General features: G+C 39.4%; 1 protein-coding gene across 1 annotated transcript; it reads right to left on the minus strand.

Moving 5' to 3' along the window:
* Nucleotides 1-166: 166 nt before the first annotated feature.
* On the minus strand, nucleotides 167-19,140 carry c1ql4b (complement C1q like 4b). Its single transcript, XM_089010923.1, has 3 exons — nucleotides 18,888-19,140; nucleotides 17,312-18,488; nucleotides 167-2,712 (listed from the first exon to the last, which is right to left on the minus strand). Exons 2-3 carry the CDS (start codon nucleotides 17,846-17,848, stop codon nucleotides 2,533-2,535), a joined length of 717 nt encoding a protein of 238 aa, XP_088867049.1. The 5' UTR covers nucleotides 17,849-18,488; nucleotides 18,888-19,140; the 3' UTR covers nucleotides 167-2,532.
* Between the last annotated feature and the right edge of the window lie 1,087 nt (nucleotides 19,141-20,227).

Genomic DNA, 20,227 nt, shown 5'->3' on the forward strand with positions numbered 1-20,227 from the left:
CACCGTATATACGGAAAAAGTTTGAAAAGACACCATTCATTGGAAGTGCACCTAAGACTCCGGTGCACCGTATATGTACACAGGAAAATACGGTAATATGAAAAGAAATGTGTGTAAACCTCGTTTTGTAACAAAAAAAAAAATGGAAACCAAGTATGTATTGAGATTATGACTTTCTTTATTATTGTGTTTCATGTTGTTCAAGTGTTGAGATTGCCACATAGAACAAATCTTACAAAGTACTGTGACAACAATGGCTACGCACACAGGTGACGGCGGCAGAAAACACCACCGGATGCAGCATGGTTCCAAAGAGGAATGTTTGTGTATCACCGTCTCACAGCGAAATGGTGACTTTCAACAGATTCACATCCACAGTCAGGCTATTTGAGCATCACATGGCCAAAAGTCTTTGACGCACGTTAAGTGCTACAACGCATGTGTCGCAATGAAACTTCGGTTTTCATAGTTAGATTTAATCATTTGGGTACACTGGCATCTTATTTTTCTTGATGCAAATTTTTCAAGAGGACATGCATCAGTAGTTCTGCTGCTACACAGCACACCCCGCGTCCTTTTTTTTTTCATCAGTTTTATCAACACTAATAACATCCATACACATTCAAAGATCCACAGTCCCTGGTTAAAGTCTCCGATTTCCCAAATGTCGAACACTGGCACGGACTGCGACCCGGAAAAAAAAAAAATCCTTGTCGGATCGCCTTTTATTATATCACATGGATCAGCTTTGTCCGAGCCTCTTGGATGTGAGAAACAGTCTCATGCATGAAAGATGAAAGGGAAAAAGAGCGCTTAAGGCACAGAAACCCTTTAGTGTATGCTTGAAAAACCTGCATTTGAAAAACATCTTGACTGAAATACATTCACAAGTAAAATGAATGAAAATAGGTAGTCGAGTGTTTACTTTGCTTCATTTTGATGAGAAGACCGATGCCGTAACTGCGATCAATGCAACTCTAAGCTTAGCATAAAGTAAAGTAATGAAAGTAAGTTCTGTTCAAAGCGACATCAGGACATTTAAAGTAAACACAATTTTGAATTTTTAGCCTTTGGTTTCGCACGGATTTTCCAATTAAACTTTCACGCGAACCTTCCTCAAGATGCGAGGTCATGTTACTCTTTTTGAAATGTTGCCGTCGTTGCTGAAATTGTTGCAGAAGAAGGCACACAAACCATTCACAAACTCAGGGCACATATTCACTACAATCACCTGATCAAAAGTGGATTTTTTTTTGTGTGTGTATGTCTGTGTGTGTGTTTGTTTTTGAAGTTTCATTTCCAGGAAACAACAATCTCAATCTGAACATTCACTTTAACATGACATTAAAAAAATCTCCATTACACCATTTTGTTCTCGGCTACATTCTTGGTGGAGAAATATCAAACAAAAAAGCAATAATTAGACAACGTGAATACTTTGTGTGTTCTATTTTTGGCACAAAAACACATTTTTTTGGCCGTATTTTCCGGTGTAAAAGGTGCACCCAAAAGCCTCGATTTTCTTTAAAAGATGACCCTGCGTCTTATACGCAGGTGTGCCTTATATATAAAGTAATATTGAGGTCTCGCAACTACTGTCAGCAGCCACCGACTCCATTTGACCCTGTAGAAGAAGTAGTGCGTAACACCACACATGCCTTATAATGTGGTGTGACTTATATGTGGAAAACGTATATATTCATATACAGTAAAGTCTCGATATATCGATATCGGTTATATCGATAGTACTGCTTATTACGATACTATTTCTATGAACGCAAGGAGAAAATTTACATGCCGCAGGATCGGATATATCGATATTTTTTCCGACTCCCGAGAATATCGATATAACGAGACTTTACTGTATTATATTTGGGAAACTTGTCATTCATTGAAGTCCGGTGTGCCTTATACATGGAAACAGTTTCAAAATACACCATTCATTGGGGGTGCGCCTTATACTCCGGTGCGCCTTATACACCGGAAAATATGGTATTTTCATCAGCAACCCTACCCTACCCCAAAATGTTGAATGATCTATTCCCTGTAATGTGTGTAGGTCAAACTAAAACATTGGATAGAAATGTACTTGGACAACACAAGCATACCTTATTCTTTTTTATTTATTATTATTTTTTGCAACGAAGTCAGACACATTATTAGCTCCCACATACATGTTTATATATATTTTTTAAATATTTTTTTATGGGGTGTCTATGCTGAAAATGTATCAGCATATGATGAAATCAGAGGCTGCTAACGCACACACACTCCTGATGGGTGAATGTCTTCATCCAGGTAACGTGTCGGAGCGTGCATGTGTGTGTGCGTTTGTGTCTGAGCAAACGTAAATGACACTGTTCATGGCACAGAATTACAACGAACCAGGTGTTTGTCTGAGGTAAATGTTAACTGATGAAAATACAATTAGATATTCATTTGCTGGAAATTCTCCTTTGAGTTGGCATGACCTACGGCATGATGAAATCGCAGCTTGTTAGGTGCAAAACGAGGATGAGAAAGAGCAATGTGTCAGTCAGGGTAGATGAGGAAGCCAGAGAAAGTGCTATATTTGTTGGTGTTGCCGCCATGAACTTTGCCGCCGTCCAACTGCACGCACACTTCGTCGCCAACGTCCAGGTGCAGGATGACACTGTTGGAGGCGTAGTCGTAATTCTGGTCTGCATCTTGGGCGATGGCGCTGGCCCTCACCTGGGGAAATGGGTGAGAAGAAGGGAGCTTGAAAAAAAATAACATGGATGAAAACAATTTTCCCTTGCGGTTTCGCAATAAATAGAAACAGGCGACCAAAACAACTTTATGACAAGCTGTAAAATATATATGCTGTAGTGTTTTCCAATTGACTACTCCCATATACAGTACCGAGGTAACATTGGCATTTTAAATTCGTATTAAAACCATGAAGTGGCCTCATCTCACATGCATTCTTGCCGCTGGTCAACATCAGTTATCACAAACTATGATTGGCTAGTCACTAGCCAATCAGTTTGCGAAAACTGCTCTTATCTCTAGTCGCTAGTGAAGAGCATACTGGCCAGCGCTAGCACACTGTATCGGCAGCGAGCTGCATAAGCAAATATATTGTGTTAATTTAATAGCCGTTTTTTTTCAACCCACATTGGCTGAAAGAGAAGAATGGATTTGGTTGGAGATCTACTGTTAAAGCCATTTTTAAGACAGACTTTTCAAGAAAAAATGGACATCATTAAGAAAGGTCGGTCAGTTATTTCCTGTCTAAAGGCACCCTCTAGTGGACTTGCAGTAAATCACACCACACTTCTTTCAGTCTGGATTGATTCAGACGTAGCACTACTGAAGGCCTAGCGATGAAATCCACAACCCGTCACTGATGAAAAGTGCTATATAAATATAACTTGATTGATTGACTGATGGTGTACTACTATTTCTTTCTTTTTCTACTTATTTATGTGCATTTAGCAATTATCAAGCGCCATAACAAGATGGGGGAAATTTGTATACGTATTCTGTGGGATGTGTTCATGAAAAACTTGTGAATGTCACATTGTCCATGAATGAGCCCCATTGTTCTTCACATTTTGTAGAATCACTCCTGCAGGTGCATCCATCCATTTTCTACCTCATTTATCCCGCTGAAGGTTGAGGTGAGCTGGGCTCTATCCCAGTGGACTTTGGGCAACAGGCAAATTAACCCTTTGCCGGCCCTGAGTGAGAACATTACCCCACCCCCTCAGCACACAAGTCAGGTGAGTGAACCGCTACATTTGTAAAAAAATCAGTTGTGAGCATTAATTCATCAATTTGTGTGTCACACATTAATAACCACCAAAGAAACGGCGTCAACTGAGGATTACCGCACGTGTTTACATAACTGCAAACAAATGAGATCTAATGATCTCTCCGCAGATAATAATGGGCCCACATGCCAGAAAAGCTTTCATTAGGGCCAGCGTGAAGGCACCTGAATGCGCCGACGCGGCTGCTGAATGGATTGTCATGTTCATTCCATCCTCTCAGAATCAGATACATTTCCTCCCAGGATTTATTTGAACACATTTCAAGGAGGGGGAAAGAATAAATCGTCAACGCGATGGCAGATAGGACAGCTGTATTCATTATGCTAATGAGCGGTAGTTCCTCAGTAAGCGAATCAGTTTATAATGAATTGCAGCATCGTGGGGCGAGGAAACACCCTCCCTAGCACACAATTGTGAAGGATAATAAATGCATGTACGTATTAATGACTGGAAAGACGATATTTTGACTACTAGTATTTATTTCTGTCTCCACTATGTGCACTGATGTTGCACTCTTGAAAAATTCTAAATAAAATCAGAATCCGCAAGCCTTTAACTCATTCACTGCCAGAAATGTGCAAAGATGTGTCCACTCCAGTGCCAGGGTTTTCCTCATTGTCACTCAAAATCCAGGAACCACAGAATATTGAGTTTTTGGACTACATAAATTATCAATGCAGCGTAAGAAACCTTAGACTCTTTTCTTCCATCAGAAAAAAGAGTTAATTCCTAAATTATATGAGTCTGGAGTTATATAAGCTTGAAATGAGGACGGCTGTCCAAAATACAATGCAATACATACATATTGATTTATACTGTATAGCGCTTTAACAGCAGCTGAAGCAGAAATAAAGCACTAACATAAAAAAATGCTGCCCCCTTGTGGAAAAAAAACATTGCCAGAGGCCATGGCCAGCGCTTTATCGGCACCCAAGCGTGAAAAAAACAAAACCCGAACTAATTCGGGAATAGCGCTCTGTCATATTTTCAATTCCCGAATAAATTCGTGAATGGCAGAATTGTACATAAATTGTACATAAGTGCAAAATATAAAAATACAGTATAAAGCAAATACATATACAGTATAATATATGTATCTGTATTTACTCTACATAAGGTGGCTGTGCTATTTACAATGTATAAGTCCTTTTTTTCACATGTGTATTGTATGGATTGTTTGTATTGTATGACAGACAAACTGTATTGGTATATAGGATATCTGATAGTCAAAAGCAACAACAAACAAAACTAAAATAGAAAAAACAAACAAACAAAAAAATAAAACATTAACATGTTTCATTTGTATTTGTTTTTAGAAGTGTTGATCAAGTCAAGTTAATCTTTCCTTTTTATAATTGTGTGCTGCGTTGTTGCTGCCGATGTGTTTTTTGTTCTTTTCGACATGTGATGGTCACCACGCTTCCATCATTTTTTTAAAAAACATCAGTGCTCCCATTTATTTCCTGCAATGTAGAAACTTAGGCTTATCTCAGGCAGTCATTAAGCTTTTCCGACTTCTATGCGATTACAAAGAAAAATCTAATCTTCTCCATTTAATGATTAGCTTCCTCTCCTTCTTTCATCATTTTAACTCATTACACAATCGATTTCTCTGAGGGGACAATTGCTCTATTTAAAAAAAAAAAAGAAACGAGTAATTTCATTCAAATCAATACATCACCTTCGTTTTCATTCAACGCACACACACAACGACATACACGCGCACACACACACACAGGACAATAATTATTGCCTGTTGGACCACACCTCACACCCTCCCCCCGTCATCCCTCACCGGTTGGCACCGCCGTCGCTCCCTCTTCATTCTGGGCCCATCTATCCATCTTTTTGTGTCCTTCCACTTCAGTGGGATGCCGGTCACGCACACATTTTCTCTCGTCACCATGGCGCTGTTGGCGGGAGCAGCGACTAAGCATGTCCCTGTCCGGTCTAAATCGGATTGATTAACGGCGTGCTGCTGTGGCAGGTCTCCCGGGGATCACAGCACACCCACACATCCCACTCCTCCTTATGTCTAGATGCGCCGGGGTAAGCTACATACACACGCGGGCTTTCGTAATTGGGAGTCGGACAGTCATGGCAGCTCAGCGCCTAACTGGTCCAACCCTTCAATAACGCTATACACTCACAATAAATGTGGGATATGCTGGAATGGAACACTGAAATAGTAGCAAGAGGTACAAAACAAACAAAAAAAAAACATTCTCCTTAGCTCTACATGAAACCATCATGTCCTTTACAATGAAGTGTCTTGCAGGACATATGGAGTAGCTTTTTATTTATTTTAGTCGGGAGACTGTTTTGTTTGGAAGGGGGCGTAGGAGTGCCTAATGGATTTTTGGAGAACAATAGGAGATGATTCTGACATCTTGCACATGCAACATCTGTATATACGGTTGAACCATACCATTCCCTTGATAGACGTTTCCGCTGAGTTGCAGGCTTGACAGGCAGCGGGAACCGACTACAGTGATGCCTCGGCTTACGAACGTTTTAGCTCATGAACGTTTCGCCTTACGAACAAACATATTTACGAGAATATAATCTTGGCATACGAACTAGTTTTTGGCGGACGAACCAAACCACACAGCGCCACGGTGGCTGGCGGACTAGTTTTCCACACCCCCTTTGAGTGAAGATGTGGTTTGCTATCGAGTGGAATACTTTTGCTATGATGGGACCGACGAGGTGTGCGTTTGTGTGACTTAGCGCCTCAGTACCAGTATGCTAAGTCGACCATTGCTACGTGTGGCTAAGGGTGTTTCTGTGTTGTCTAAACAACGGTTTCAGGCAATAGAAGAGCTTGAAAAACTGCTGTTGATTTGGATTCACAAAAAGCAGCTAGCATGGGACATTGTGAGTGAAGTTATTATTGCAGAGAAAGCACGACAACTTCACTCGGATATCATCAAGAGGCAACTACATCAACGACAATAATAAAGGTAAATAAAACAACTTTATTATACAGTACAGTTTATTTCTTTAATTATAATCCAATAGCATGTTTATTATACATAAAATAAGGTATATTTTGTGTAGTTTTAAGGCTTATTTAGTAGAAAATTATGTTTTATGGGGACTTGGGAACGGATTATTCTCATTTTTAATGATTTTTTTATTGGATAAAACTGTTTGGCAGACAAACTTTTTGCCTTACACACACTTTCTGGGAAACAATTAAGTTCATAAGGTGAGGTACCTCTGTACATATCAACACGATGCCATTTCAAATCAAACATTATCATCCTTGCATTGACACACTGTTGGACAGTTTGCGGGTGAATAGATGGCTGGCTCTTTGAACCGACTATGAGAAGAGAGGAGCGCCAATGCGTATTTGCGTCGCCGCTTGGAACTTAAGCGGATTTACATGTTAACTGTCTTGTAAGGTGCTTTGACTATACAAATCAGGATGTATGGTATCCAGTGAAGTGATTGTGTTGAATGTCGTTAAAACAATTACAGCTTGGGGAAATGACGCTATTTTAATTAGAAATCATGAATTTTCTTTGAATTTTTAATGTGATGGAAACCAAATCACGATTAAATGCTGGCCCTAATAGCGTGTGTCTAAGAAGGAAATTCAAGCAATGATATTAATGGTGGTTGATGAAAATGACCTTTTTCAAAAAATGAACATCATTTAATTATATTAGAAGACCTAAAAGGACACTTTGTTATTTACGGCTTTTTATGCTTGACTTTTCTTTGAGAGAACATGCGTATTTAGTTAGCCTCGACTCGGTCAATGGTGATGCTGACATTTAATGTGTTTTCTTTGCTATTTTTATGATTAATTCATGGCTGCTTTCTTACCAGGGAAAAGGGTGGCTATTATATCTATATTTTATGCACCTATTATATCAAATTACAAGCAGTTTCCCTCAATTTATATTCATTTGAATGAAGTAGGTCAATTTAAGGAGTTACCGCATTTTAAGTTTTAATGCAGATTTGGGCTTTGTTGGTCGGAGATGTGATGTTTTCTTCGATATCTAAATAAATGCATTGAAGAACCAAAAGATCTTTTCAAGTTTGATATACTACACATGGTTCTTTAGGGTTTGGTTCATGATTTAGACACCTTTAAAAACGTTCATTCATGTGTGGAGCAAGCTGACCTCAGAAGACTGTCTTAAAATTGTAGCAGTTGGCTCGGCTGTCCTTTCCAATCACAAAGAAAGTGCTTGTTTCCTTAAAGTGGGCGCCGGCTGCTGAGATTTAAACAGCGAGAACAAGTGAGGAAAAGCAAATCAGGATTATTGTTAACAACGGCGTAGAGTGATTGTGACAAGGGATTGGATTTGTGTTGGTGAGTCTGAAGTTGTGGCGCTTGATCCTTTGCCGCCAGGAAGAAGGGGGACCCGAGGGACAGTCGAGAAAAATTACGCTGCCTCCACTTTTCAAATAACAGGAGAGTGGATGGCAAATTCACAACAGCATTTACTGAAAAGTACTGTGTCAAAGGGTGGAGGGTTCGGGGTTGCCAAGTTGATGCCCCTTCTGGATGATTGTCAATGACTAATATGTACCAAAAAAATATTGAAGGGTGGTGGGGGTGGATATTTTCCTAAATTTACAGTGTGTCCATTAATGACAGCAAGATGCCACGTCACATTTGATTGGCGATGGGCATGGATTCCCGTATTATCCAAAAATTCCAACAACTTGATTACAGACCTTTGTTTGACCTTTACAGAACTCTCTTCTTTCATCAGAAAAAAATGAGTTAATTCCTAGGTTATATGGGTCAGGAGTTATCTGAGCTTGAAATGGGGGTGGCTGTCCAAAATACAATACATACATATTGGTTTATATAGCGCTTTAACAACAGCTGAAGCTGAAATAATGCACTAACATGGAAAATGCCGCCCCCTTGTGGAAAAGAAAAAAATGACTTAAAGTGTCCAAAATCTGCAAAAAATTGAGCTCCGAATTGGGAATTTTCACAAAATGGAAGGACTGCTACAATGATGGAAGGACTGCTACAATGTGTCCTTTTTTTCGGGGCGTTCCTTCCGTGACGTCACGTACGGACTCGTCACCAACTCAAAAACAAGACTTCCTGAATATTCAGAGCGAGTCTTAAAACATAAAATATAGCTATATGCGGTGGAATCTTTGTAAAATACGCTCAGTTGAAGTCATTTGAAGCCATTTTACAAATTATGGACACAACTTGTCCGGAGATGTCGGTTGTCCTTTAAGCATCTCAATTAGACATCTGAGGTGTTAGCTATACCGAGTCAATTGTTTATTTTTTCTATAGTAAAAAGAGCTGTTTTTTTGCCATGTTGGTTGCTAGTGTATCAGATTAACCGGTTAAAACCTGAATTGAGGAGAAGGTCCATAAGGAATGATATTTTCTTCCTTTTTCATTTATTTCACAGTGCTTCTTAGTCCTTCAGTAATAAAAAAAGACAAGATTCGTTCACTGTGATGTACGGATCTTTCACAGTAGAGCGAGGCCATTGAGACGGCGGTCTCTTAAACTCACCACAGGGAATTCTGAGGGTGAAATGGATGAGAAGGTCAATTGAAAAGTGTTTTTTTTCCCCTCCCATTTGGTTAAAGGTGCCGTGTTCTTTCTGCCTCTATCCACATGTACCAGTCAGAGGTTTCCTGTTTTCATTATCCAGGTTGACAAGGAGGTGTTCCGGCGCCCGCTAATTGGCATATAAATGCTCATATTTTTTTTCCCTGGCACTCAAGACCCTCTGTGTCAAGATTTTGATTAGAAAGTCCCTAATTGGCTAGAGTTGGACACCTTTGAGGTTAAAGGAGAAAAATTAATTGCATGAAATGGAAAAAGCCAGTACTTAAGTGAAAGCAAACATTACATTGTTTTGTTCTATGTACATGTTTTTTAGAGCACAGGCGTCATTAAGTGCTCGAATATAAACAATTTCAATATTTGAGCACTTTTCAAACTACCATTTTGACCAAGAATGAAAATAAATTAAATTGCATGCATATTTTTCCACACCCAAATTTCATGCCGCTGAATGGTCTTTTCTGAAAAAAAATATTTCAGCACGGAATGTGTTAACCATATCGCTGTGCCCCTTAAATTAATATTTCTGTCAGGACCGCAAATCTGTAACTATCGGATTAATCGATTAAATTAGAGATAAATGCTACATTTTTTTTTTTTAGCATATAAAATGGATAAGAGCATGTGATATTTCTTTCTGCCTGTCACTCTGTCTTTGGCAGGTGGTTGAACAAAAATACTATTTATTATTATTTTTTTTAATAAATAGGGACAGCGTTTACGCCAGTGGACATCTTATCATGTTATCAGTCTACAGCGTGCATGAAAGCGTTTGAGAAATAAAGTGAAATTGAATAATATTCCAACAGCATAATAAAAAAGGCGCCAGTATAGTGCTTGGGCTTCCCTATCTCAGAAATGTTAATTAGTAGCTCCCACCTTTCACATGTCACATCGACTCGGTGCGAGCACTATATCCCAAATTCACACTTGTCCAATTTTCAATTTCTGGTCATACATTCAATTCCACGTCTATTCACACCAGCGGGCTGGCCATGTCAGTATGATGACATCCATATATGAAATACTGCAAGCAGTCAGGCTAATTTGGGAAGGAAATAAATAAATGTATTTAGCCATATTAAACATTGATCAAGATAAACACTAAAATAACACAGATCAGATAATGAGAGGGATCCAATGAAAAGTTGATTTGTTTGAGCCAATTTTGAATATGCATGCAGTACCCTTTAAATCTGGGCTCTTCCGTTTGGGTGTTGTCTATGAGTAATTTTGAGGACACAAGAGCATTTTATGTGTTAGGGCACTGAGACCCAGAATTCAGTATTATATCAAATTATAATTAATGAATTCTCTGTGAGTAACTTCCCGGCTTTTTGGTTATCTCTTTCACAACGAACGCACCAATTGTTAGGTTACAATATCGCCGCAATAAAGTAATTGTTTAATTACGTTCGGATTGAATTGGTTTTACCTTTATTAGTCTCGCAGTGGAGACGTTTACATTTCACAGCAGCAAAGTTATGAAAGGAAGAGGAAAGGAAAGAAAGAAGTAGAAAAACTAACTAAAGGAGCTGCTGGAAAGGCAGCCACTCTCACGGTGCCATCTTGAAGTCAAAAGAAAAAAAACACTAAATAACAAATATGACAACACAAAAACACAGTCATTCATTCTTAAGCACTTTCTGTACCCTCTTTGTTACATGAAGCAGTTCTAGATGAAAGAGGATAGGATCAAAGTGTTATAAAAGTTTATAATCGTGAAATGTTAAAGGCAACTGTTAATGCAAATAGTGATATTTAACCTAACTAACAATTGAATCAATGAGAGGTATTGATTTGAAATTGTTATCATAGTCTTATGGGAACATTCATAATTTTTATGGAAAGTGAGCATGATCATATGATTTTTTTTCCTTTTACTGACCCTCGATTTATATTCATGGAAACTGTTTCGCCCACTGATCAACGCCAGTGGAAGTCATTAAAATCTTGTTGCTTTTGCCATACCAGTTATCGTTGACTTTTTGAAGGCAACCCTTTACATGCACGGCCTTGGCTAGGAATAATGAGTCTTTGAAAACAAAGACACCTGCAGCAGACACGGCACATATATTATCCTCACCCACACACCCCAATCTTTTCCTTTCCCTCCAACTTTTACACCTTGCATTGTTAAGGCTGAATCTCGACGGAGCTCGTGTCAGAGCATTTTGTTGGCTTTAATAAGGCTGCTGCCTTATTAAAGGCAAGGCTTATCCAGCAGTCTTCTTGTGCTGTACATGTTTGATTCAACCTGTTGTCACAGTCACATAATGAGGTCACTCAATGTAAACAGCACATATGCATTTTTTGGCCAAGAGATAGAAATGTTCTGATCGGTGATGTCACAAAAAGACGGCGGCAGCGTGTAGGCGCTACCGGACAGCCAAATGACCAACCTTGCGCGCCTGTTTCGGACCGGCTATAAATATTCTTATTATCGCTCCATGCTCATCAGTGTAAAGGGCAAAGTACAAATGGATGGTGAATTATATATCAATTGAAAAGGTCGATTTCCTCAACACCTATCTGAATGTTGAATTATGGAGAGACGTGAAGAGAGAGGAGAATTTCTTCTACTTGAGAGCAGAAAAGTCAACTTTCATACGGTAACACTTCTAGCACTGTTTGTGATTGTTTCTTAAATCGATCTCCTTTTTTTCTGGTGTGTTTACAAACTCCTTTTTTTCCAGTGTCATGGGGAAATCCATCCATCTTTCACCGATCTGACTGCTGTCTGTCTCTGCAGGCGTCCCTCCCGAGCCTGTGTCTCACTCTTGCCCCCCACTGAGAAAACAGTGATCATGTGGTGTAAATACGTGCACATGATTACAGCCCTTTTTGATGTTTATTACTTTGTTGCAGTACTTTACGTTAGGCCTACTTTGAATGCTCAAGCCCTGACGAATGACGAAGGTAAGCACTGCAGTAAAATTGTATTACGCGACGTCCAACTCGTCGTAAGATTTTTAACGTATTCACTGCCATCCCCGAATGTATTCAGGAATTGAAAATATGACGTTGAGCGCCATTCCCAAATTAGTTCGGGATTTGTTTATTCTTGTGGGAGGGGTGCCGATAAAACGTTGGTCAGACCTCTGGAAATGTTTTTTTCCCTTCCACGAGGGGGCAGCATTTGCCTTTTGTACAGCCTCCCCCATTTCAAGCTTAGATAACTCCAGACCCATATAACTTAGGAATTAACTATTTTTCTTCTGAAAAAAGAAGAGAGTCTAAGGTTTCTTACATTGCATTGAATGTTTATGTAATCCTAAAACTCAATATTATGTGCGTTCTGGAATTTGAGCGAAAATGACAAAAACCCTGGTACTGGAGTGGACACATTTTTGCACATTTCTGGCAGTGAATGAGTTAATTGTGATATTTTTGGTTATTAGTGATTTAACTGACAATGGGGTGTGTTCTCGTGCCCGAATAAATTAAATTTGTAACATATTTCATTTGTGATTCATTTGCAAAGTTACACCTGATTCAGACTCCTTCAAGGTTTACATAATTAATTTTTTGGTAATTGATTTTCAATACACTGAATCCATTAAATAAAAAAATAAGAATCAACATTGCTTTCCTGCCATCTACTGGTGCTTGTGCATCAGTAAAGTTGGTTGCAATCTTCAAATTTACAGTTGAGAAGCATTCGACCGTCCCCCACACAATACATGTAAATATAGAAAAAAAATCCAAATATAAAGCAAACCACATTAAAAGGCCTGCATGCCAGCCGTGAAGATAAGTTTGAAGATACATTTTTGCCTTAAACACAGCCTACTCAACTCATCATTTTTTTTTGGAATTGCATCACACGTGGCTATAAGACTTTTGAAAAAGAGTTTGGTGATGATGATGTAACGACCGTTTCTTGCTTTGTGAAGTATTAAAGGCTTGTTGTCTCATCAGGGGGTTGGCGTGAGAGCAGACTTCCATGAGGGCGGCTGGCGGCAGTGCCATCTTCCATTAGTATTTTAATAAATGACAACATAATAAGTTACGCTTTTTGTTTCTGCGGTTTATATTTGCCAATTAAATGATTTTCTTGTTAAATTGATGATGGTGAGCAACATAATTACAAAATAAGATAAAAGACCAACTTGAATGATGCACAATGCCTTTTTGTGTGTGTTTTTAAAGATGAAAGGTTTTCACCTGACAGCAAAGATATGCAAAATGTTGGGGTAATCTTGGTGATGTTTTTGTTGATGAGTGTGTCATGTGTACCCATTTATATTTTGAAAAATACTTTATGTAAAAGAACATGAACAGATTGAGATGATGATAGGAAAGGAAAAAGATTGGAAATTAATGTGATAGATTCTATTTCAAGTCATTGGTGGATTTTATTCTAAATTCCAAAAGTATCTTTGCTTCTTAGTAAGAGGAAAGTCAGTGCTTCAATATTACAAATTGGTATTGTTATGTAGTTTTTTTTGTTCTTTTGTCTTCAAGATGGTGCGTGAGAGTGGCAGCATTTCCAGCAGCTCATGTATTTTGTCTTTCTACTTCTTTCTTTCCTTTCCTCTTCCTTTCATAACTTTGCTGCTGTGAAATGTAAATGTATCCACTGTGAGACTCATCTCATCTCATTTTCCGTACCGCTTATTCCTCATTAGGGTCGCGGGGGTTGCTAATAAAGATAAATCCAATCCAAATGAACTGGTTCAATCTCACTGTAAAAATCAAATTTTTGAGGTAAAAGTGTCCATTTGAGAAAACTATGATATTTAGATCAGCAATTGTAATGATTGTGTCCTTTTAGTAGATCAAGTTTTCAAGGTTTTGCCTTTTTTGACCTCACGTGTACACAAAAAAAAGACAGTAAAATGGAAGGGAAAGAACAGCGCTGAATGGGGTTAAATAATTTAGTTGATGGAAAAGATAATTAATGGGGAAAGAGTCAATAGGCAGTGTGGGCTGGAAAAAGGGGATGTCTAAGGAGGGGGCACAGGTTGAGTGGAGAAGATCTCATCTAAAGGCTATCAAAGATTTAACAGCTGGAGACGACGGGAATGACAATTTGAAAGTCTCCTAATTTTATGTGGAATTGAACTGCCCCTTGTACCTTTACGTTGTGCTTTATGGACATCTTGCCACGTCCATGAAAAAGGGAATATCTTTTTTGTTTCTTTGTGCACTTTACTGCCCACATAAATCCAGCCCGATAAAAAGACATGTTTTCATCTGTACAACCAAATAAAAGCTGCCGCTGATTCCAGTAGAGCTTCAAAACCAACTGAGAAAAATATTGATTATGGAAAATGCCACTATGCACTATGTTAGAACAATCTTGTATATGATAGATTAAGTTTGTTTCATATTTCGCTTTGACAAAGTCATTGATGAGTTACAGTCTGTCGTGGTCCTGAGCTTTATTGCTTGGTGGAAACATAGTATGGTTGATTGTTAGCGTCAACATATTTTGCTACGTTTAGCATCCATGCTATGTTTAGCGCAAAGGGGAAAGATTCATTTTTGGATTCAATTTCTAGAAACGGAGCTTGTCAGTTCAAGTGGCACAAAAACCTCCATTCTTTGATTTCAATGTCGGGCTGCTGCTAAACAAACAAACAAGTTCTTGTTGTTGCCTCACAATCTGTAAAAACAACAATGATGGCTTTCCGATTAGCCATTTGCAACGCTGACGTCAGGCTACAAATAAGCCAACAACAGTCCTCAAAAATATCAATGTAACTGCCACGTTTGATGTGTGTATGTTTTCCTCAGGTCTTGTCCACCAAAAACATCCATCCATCACGAAGATAAAAGGTAAAAAAAAAAAATCACAGAATTTTGAAGTCAAAATGGCGGATTTCTTGTAAGGATCTCCAAGTGGAAGATCTTTTTGTAGGTTAATTTTTACAGATTTACATGAAACTTACAACAGAGAATCCTGCATTTAGAAGGAATTATGAAACGTAACCTCTGCTAGACCAACGATCATTCTTAGACTAAATGGAATCAGTACAGCGAGAATTAGAGACTAAATTAGCAATGATAATTGGGTTTTACAAAATAAGGGACTATATTCCCTAAAGGACTTTGCAAAAAATAAGCTGTTCAAAAATTCTACCCTCAAATAGCTGATTTAAATTGTAAAAAGGATCCACATCACAAAGTATGCAAACAGTGAAACAGTCATTAAGCTAATTTCTTTTGTCTGCTTTTCTGGTTCAAGTATGTAAATCAGTAGAGCAGTGAACTAAAACCCATCAGCCTGGCAGCTGCTGTCAGTTGATGCACCATGTAAATTTTGTAGAGAAACATAACATTTTTTGGGGTGTGGGGCGGGGGGGTTCTATTGGTAATCCCCAGGAAGTCATATTTCTATATGCCACTGCACATGCCAGAATCAGAGATCCTCAACAGAATGAGGGTTGAAGACTACAAGCTTGTCACCGATTTCCAGATGGAGGCGTTCGAAAGTTTCACTCGAAAATTGCCGGCTACTTGTTTATTTAATAGCGTTGAAGTCGCAGTTCCTCGGAGGCCAGTTGCCAGCTGTTCCATGCCAGCTTTGTTCCACCAAGACGCTTGGCTGTCAATCACAGCTTCACTCTCCTTGCTCGCGATCGCGATAATTATTTGCATTTTTATGGTTTCCAAGTCGAGGTCAATTTTTAAGCAGCTTTGATTCCCACTTAACTCTGATTAAATGTTACTTCTGAATCACAAGTAGAGCGTCTTGACACATGATGCGGCTCCGGGATCGAGCGCTTGACACACTAAAGAAACAACTTAACGTGATACTATCCCTGTGTGGCTCCTTTTTGGACCGTGTTACATTCTCTAAAACAGCCTTTAAGGCAAATTATTGTTGACTGTTTTTCCAAAGGAGTAGCAGTCACATCAGATTATATTCTTATCAAAAGATATTTGATCCTTCAAGTGATTATTATTGTCAATATTTTTGACAACTTGTTGAATTTTCAATCTGCATTTATGGTCTCTAGTGACAGCCAAATATAAATACAGACTTTGGTTCACTCTATGTTAAGAGGTACAAAAGTGTATTGCTAGATTTTGATCATATTAGAGTGTTACCATGCTCATAACTTGGATCTATAAGACACAAAAAGAAAGCACATACAGTACACCCAAACAAGGTTCTGCCGGTAACCGGCACCGAAAGCAATTGCTTCGTTTTGCTCTGCTAAATGCGCAAGTCACTTTGTAATGCAGTAACTTTTCCCATTACATTTGTCATATTCAAACATTAAATTTAGCGCATAATGGGAAATTTGTCACGTTCCAACGTGAAATTGATAGTGTTGAAGTGTGAATTTTTCTTTTTATTCTGCTGTGGCACCAATACGGTGCTGTGATGAGTTTTGGGATGGAAGCAAAATATTTGTCACATCTGTTAAAAATGAAGACAATTTGTGAATTTGGTTCATATTTCCTGTCAAAAAGAAAGTAGTTCATTTAGAAGGAAAAGGGAGGTAGACACGCTTGATTTGCTTTCATGGGCCACATAAAATAATGTGGGTGGTCAAATCTTTCCCGTGTATGAGATTGACTGAATTATTTTTTTTGTTTGTTTGTTTGTTTTGCTCAGACGTGATAGTCTCCACCTCCACCGAGATCCTCAGCAGGATAATGGAAACAGATTTTACTTCCTAGTCATATCTGTTAAAAAAAATTAAACAATCGATTGGCGTCCTTGAATTAGAGACCTGATATATTTGGATCGTGACTTTTGTGAAGAATACTCTGCTATCGATTCACAAATTCTGCAGGGGGTTTAGAAGTAGTTTGATCCTGTAACATGTTGAACTTTTTTCTATCTGGATTATGATTGAATAGAACAGTCTTCCCTCTCACCTTCTGTCAGCTGAGATAAATATCGAGCCAACCGATGTGGGCAGATGTCTTAATGCACCAAAACAAAAATGACAAAGACATGTAGCGGTCATACACTCACCTGTCCATTCTTCTTGAGGTCAGCCCACATGCTCGTTCCATCTCCTCCTCTCATCAGGACATGGTAGGTGAAGTAGTAGATGCCGGGCAGAGGGCAAGTGAACTTGCCCGTAGTGGGCTCATAGTAGTTCCCCACATTGGTCACCACGTCATCAAACTTGAGAACCTCACTCCCTTCGTGTTGTTTCCGCAGGCCGGCATAGAATGCGATCTTGGGGGTGTATAAGGAAGGGCCATAGCCACCAGGCCCGGGTCCCGGCGGCCCAGGTGGACCGGGTTTTCCAGGCTCTCCGGGTGGGCCTTTAGGGCCCGGGGGACCAGGAAGTCCTGGGTTTCCTCTAAAACCCTGTTTGCCCCTACGGTTTGCCAAGTCTGGGGGTTGAGGGGAGGAGCCTGTCAGCTCTCCTTGAGGTGGGGTGAAAGTGTCGCATACCATTTTGCAGCTCCCCAACATCTCGTAATGCGTGCCCCCTCCGGACGCGCCCCCTTTGGTGGTGTGGACCAGTAGGGGGATGGCCACCAGCAGTATCAGGACCATGGCCACGCCGACCCCAGCCCCAATCACTCGCTTCTTGCGGCTGAGGCGGGAGGCGGCCAGCGTGAGGAAGTCCTCCTCCCCCTTGGCTGTAATGGTTGTGTGGGCCAGGCTGAACTCTGAGAGGAACGTCACCGAAACAATATTGCAAGCGTGTGTGCTTGTGTGCGGGACTGGGTATGTCGGGGCAGATTTTTTTTCTTGCGTCAGTACATTTCCTGTCAACTTCACACAACGTATGAACACTCAACTTTGGTACTGACAAGAGTTCCTGAATGGTTGTTGTTTTGTTTCAGCGCACGACACTCTTGTGTGCTGTGGTAGAGAGCTGTCAAGTAGGGTCTACAGTATTCCCACTGGGGTTCATCTCACCCACCACATTTGGGGGATGGCGCTCACTGGGCTGTCCACTGACAACTGACAAATGTGATTGTTTATTCCACCTAAATTGCTTTCTTTTTCGTTTGGCTATCTGTCACTGTTGTATGAAATCAGTCAACTATGTTGTCCTCAAATTTTGCCTTTTCAAAAGTAAATCGCTTACGGTTCATAAACACCGAGATTCTGCATAACAATGCAGCGCACAGGAAGGTTTTAGTTTTAAAGATATTTTGGACATCACAGCATAGATGGTCTTCACAATCTGTAGGGGAAAAACATTTTAAATATTAATGTTAAGCAATAAAATTATAACTTTTAATTCCAAGCATTGCATATATCATATTTGTATCAAATGTGTTTCTTGGATATGTTATATGTTTTTTTAAATATATATTTATTTTTTTACCGTGAAAATTTACTCGTAATCACATTAGTTGTATTTTATTTGATACTAAGCAGAGACAAAATACACATATAGAATATGCAGGGATGCGTTCAGGGTCTTCACCTCAACAATTACACTCGACACACCCAGTTCAATAAAATCTCGAAATTAAATACAAAGTGTTGTAATTTTCATAAAATTAGTCTCATTTTTTTTATCGTGTGCTCCAATAAAGTAAAGTAGCAAAGTTATAATACCAAGTCAAGATAAACTCACCGCGAATGCTTCTTTAGTTTGTTTCCTCATGGTGCAAAAAGAAAAACATCCAAAGACGATGTCAACTTATTTTCTTGCTTACAACGACGGAAATGATCAGAAGAGTGTGACACCAAGTCGCACGGAAGCGACAAAGCCTTCAATTCGAACTTGACGAGACTTTCCGAAGAAGAGCGAGCTTGCTGCCAGAGCAACAGTTTCCTCACTTGTTGTGTTTTGTGCTCGGCTCCTCTCTGTTCCTCACAAAACCGGCTACGACTCCCTCACTTCTTCCATCGTACCTCCCTTCTCTTCCTCCATCGCTCACGGGCACGCGAGCTAGCACACGTGCACGCGCGTACCCCCACATGTATGTGACCTTTCCCGGATTGTGGTAAGATTAATTAATTAGAGCTCGTATTGACCAATAAGTATGTAAAATAGTATGACAAAAATGTAGACTTTTTTTGATACTGTATATTATGCACTGTTTGATATCAATGTGTGGGATTTGTTTTTCGTATTTTGAACTGGCTAGCTAGAAAAAAAACACGACGAAACGAAAAGGGTGCTGACTTTCGTGGTTTTAATAGAACACGAAGAAATGACACATTTGTAATTAGTTCTGTTTACATGAGCTGGGTGTTTAGTACTGAGCATTACTAAAGATCACAAGTGTCAAAGTAAAGGCCCTCGGGGGCAAATCAGGCCCATTTTATTCGGCCCGCAAAAGCAACTCAAACTTGTGAAATTTCATGATGCTTGCTAGCCTGAACCAAAATTTCACATTGTCCCATGTAAACCACACTAACAGTAATTATTTTTCAGTCACACTAACAGTCATTATTCCCCAAATTCATAACAGCGCCCGAGAGGAAACCATCACGACAACGTGGCCCACGGCAAAAAAAAAAAAAAAATAACTTTGACACCCTAGCTAAACATGGTTAGCTTGTTAACGGCCACAATCAACAAAACAGACAACATGGATTATTTTTGATTTTTGCACTTAAAATTATTAATTAAAAACAAACAAACAGATATTGGCGTGACCACCTACCGCTTTTTCATCCTCACTGGAGCCTCTCCAAGCTAATTTTGGGTATTATGCTGGACTGATCGCCGGCCAATCACATTCTATGAACAACCATTCACACTCATTCTCCCTTCAAAGGACAAAATTCTTCAATAGAATTGGTAGGAAGCCAAATCGAAGATAAATTTCCACATAAGAAGGCCGGAGTACAGATTTGAACCTTCAACCTTTCTGAATTGTGAGGTAGGTATGCACAAAACTCATCCACCGTGCCATTTTAACTTGCTTCAGTGTTGTTGTAATCTCCATAATGAGTTGATTCCTC

Source organism: Hippocampus bargibanti, linkage group LG12 (assembly GCF_051943395.1).
Source record: "Hippocampus bargibanti isolate YZ-2025 linkage group LG12, ASM5194339v1, whole genome shotgun sequence".
NCBI lineage: Eukaryota > Metazoa > Chordata > Actinopteri > Syngnathiformes > Syngnathidae > Hippocampus > Hippocampus bargibanti.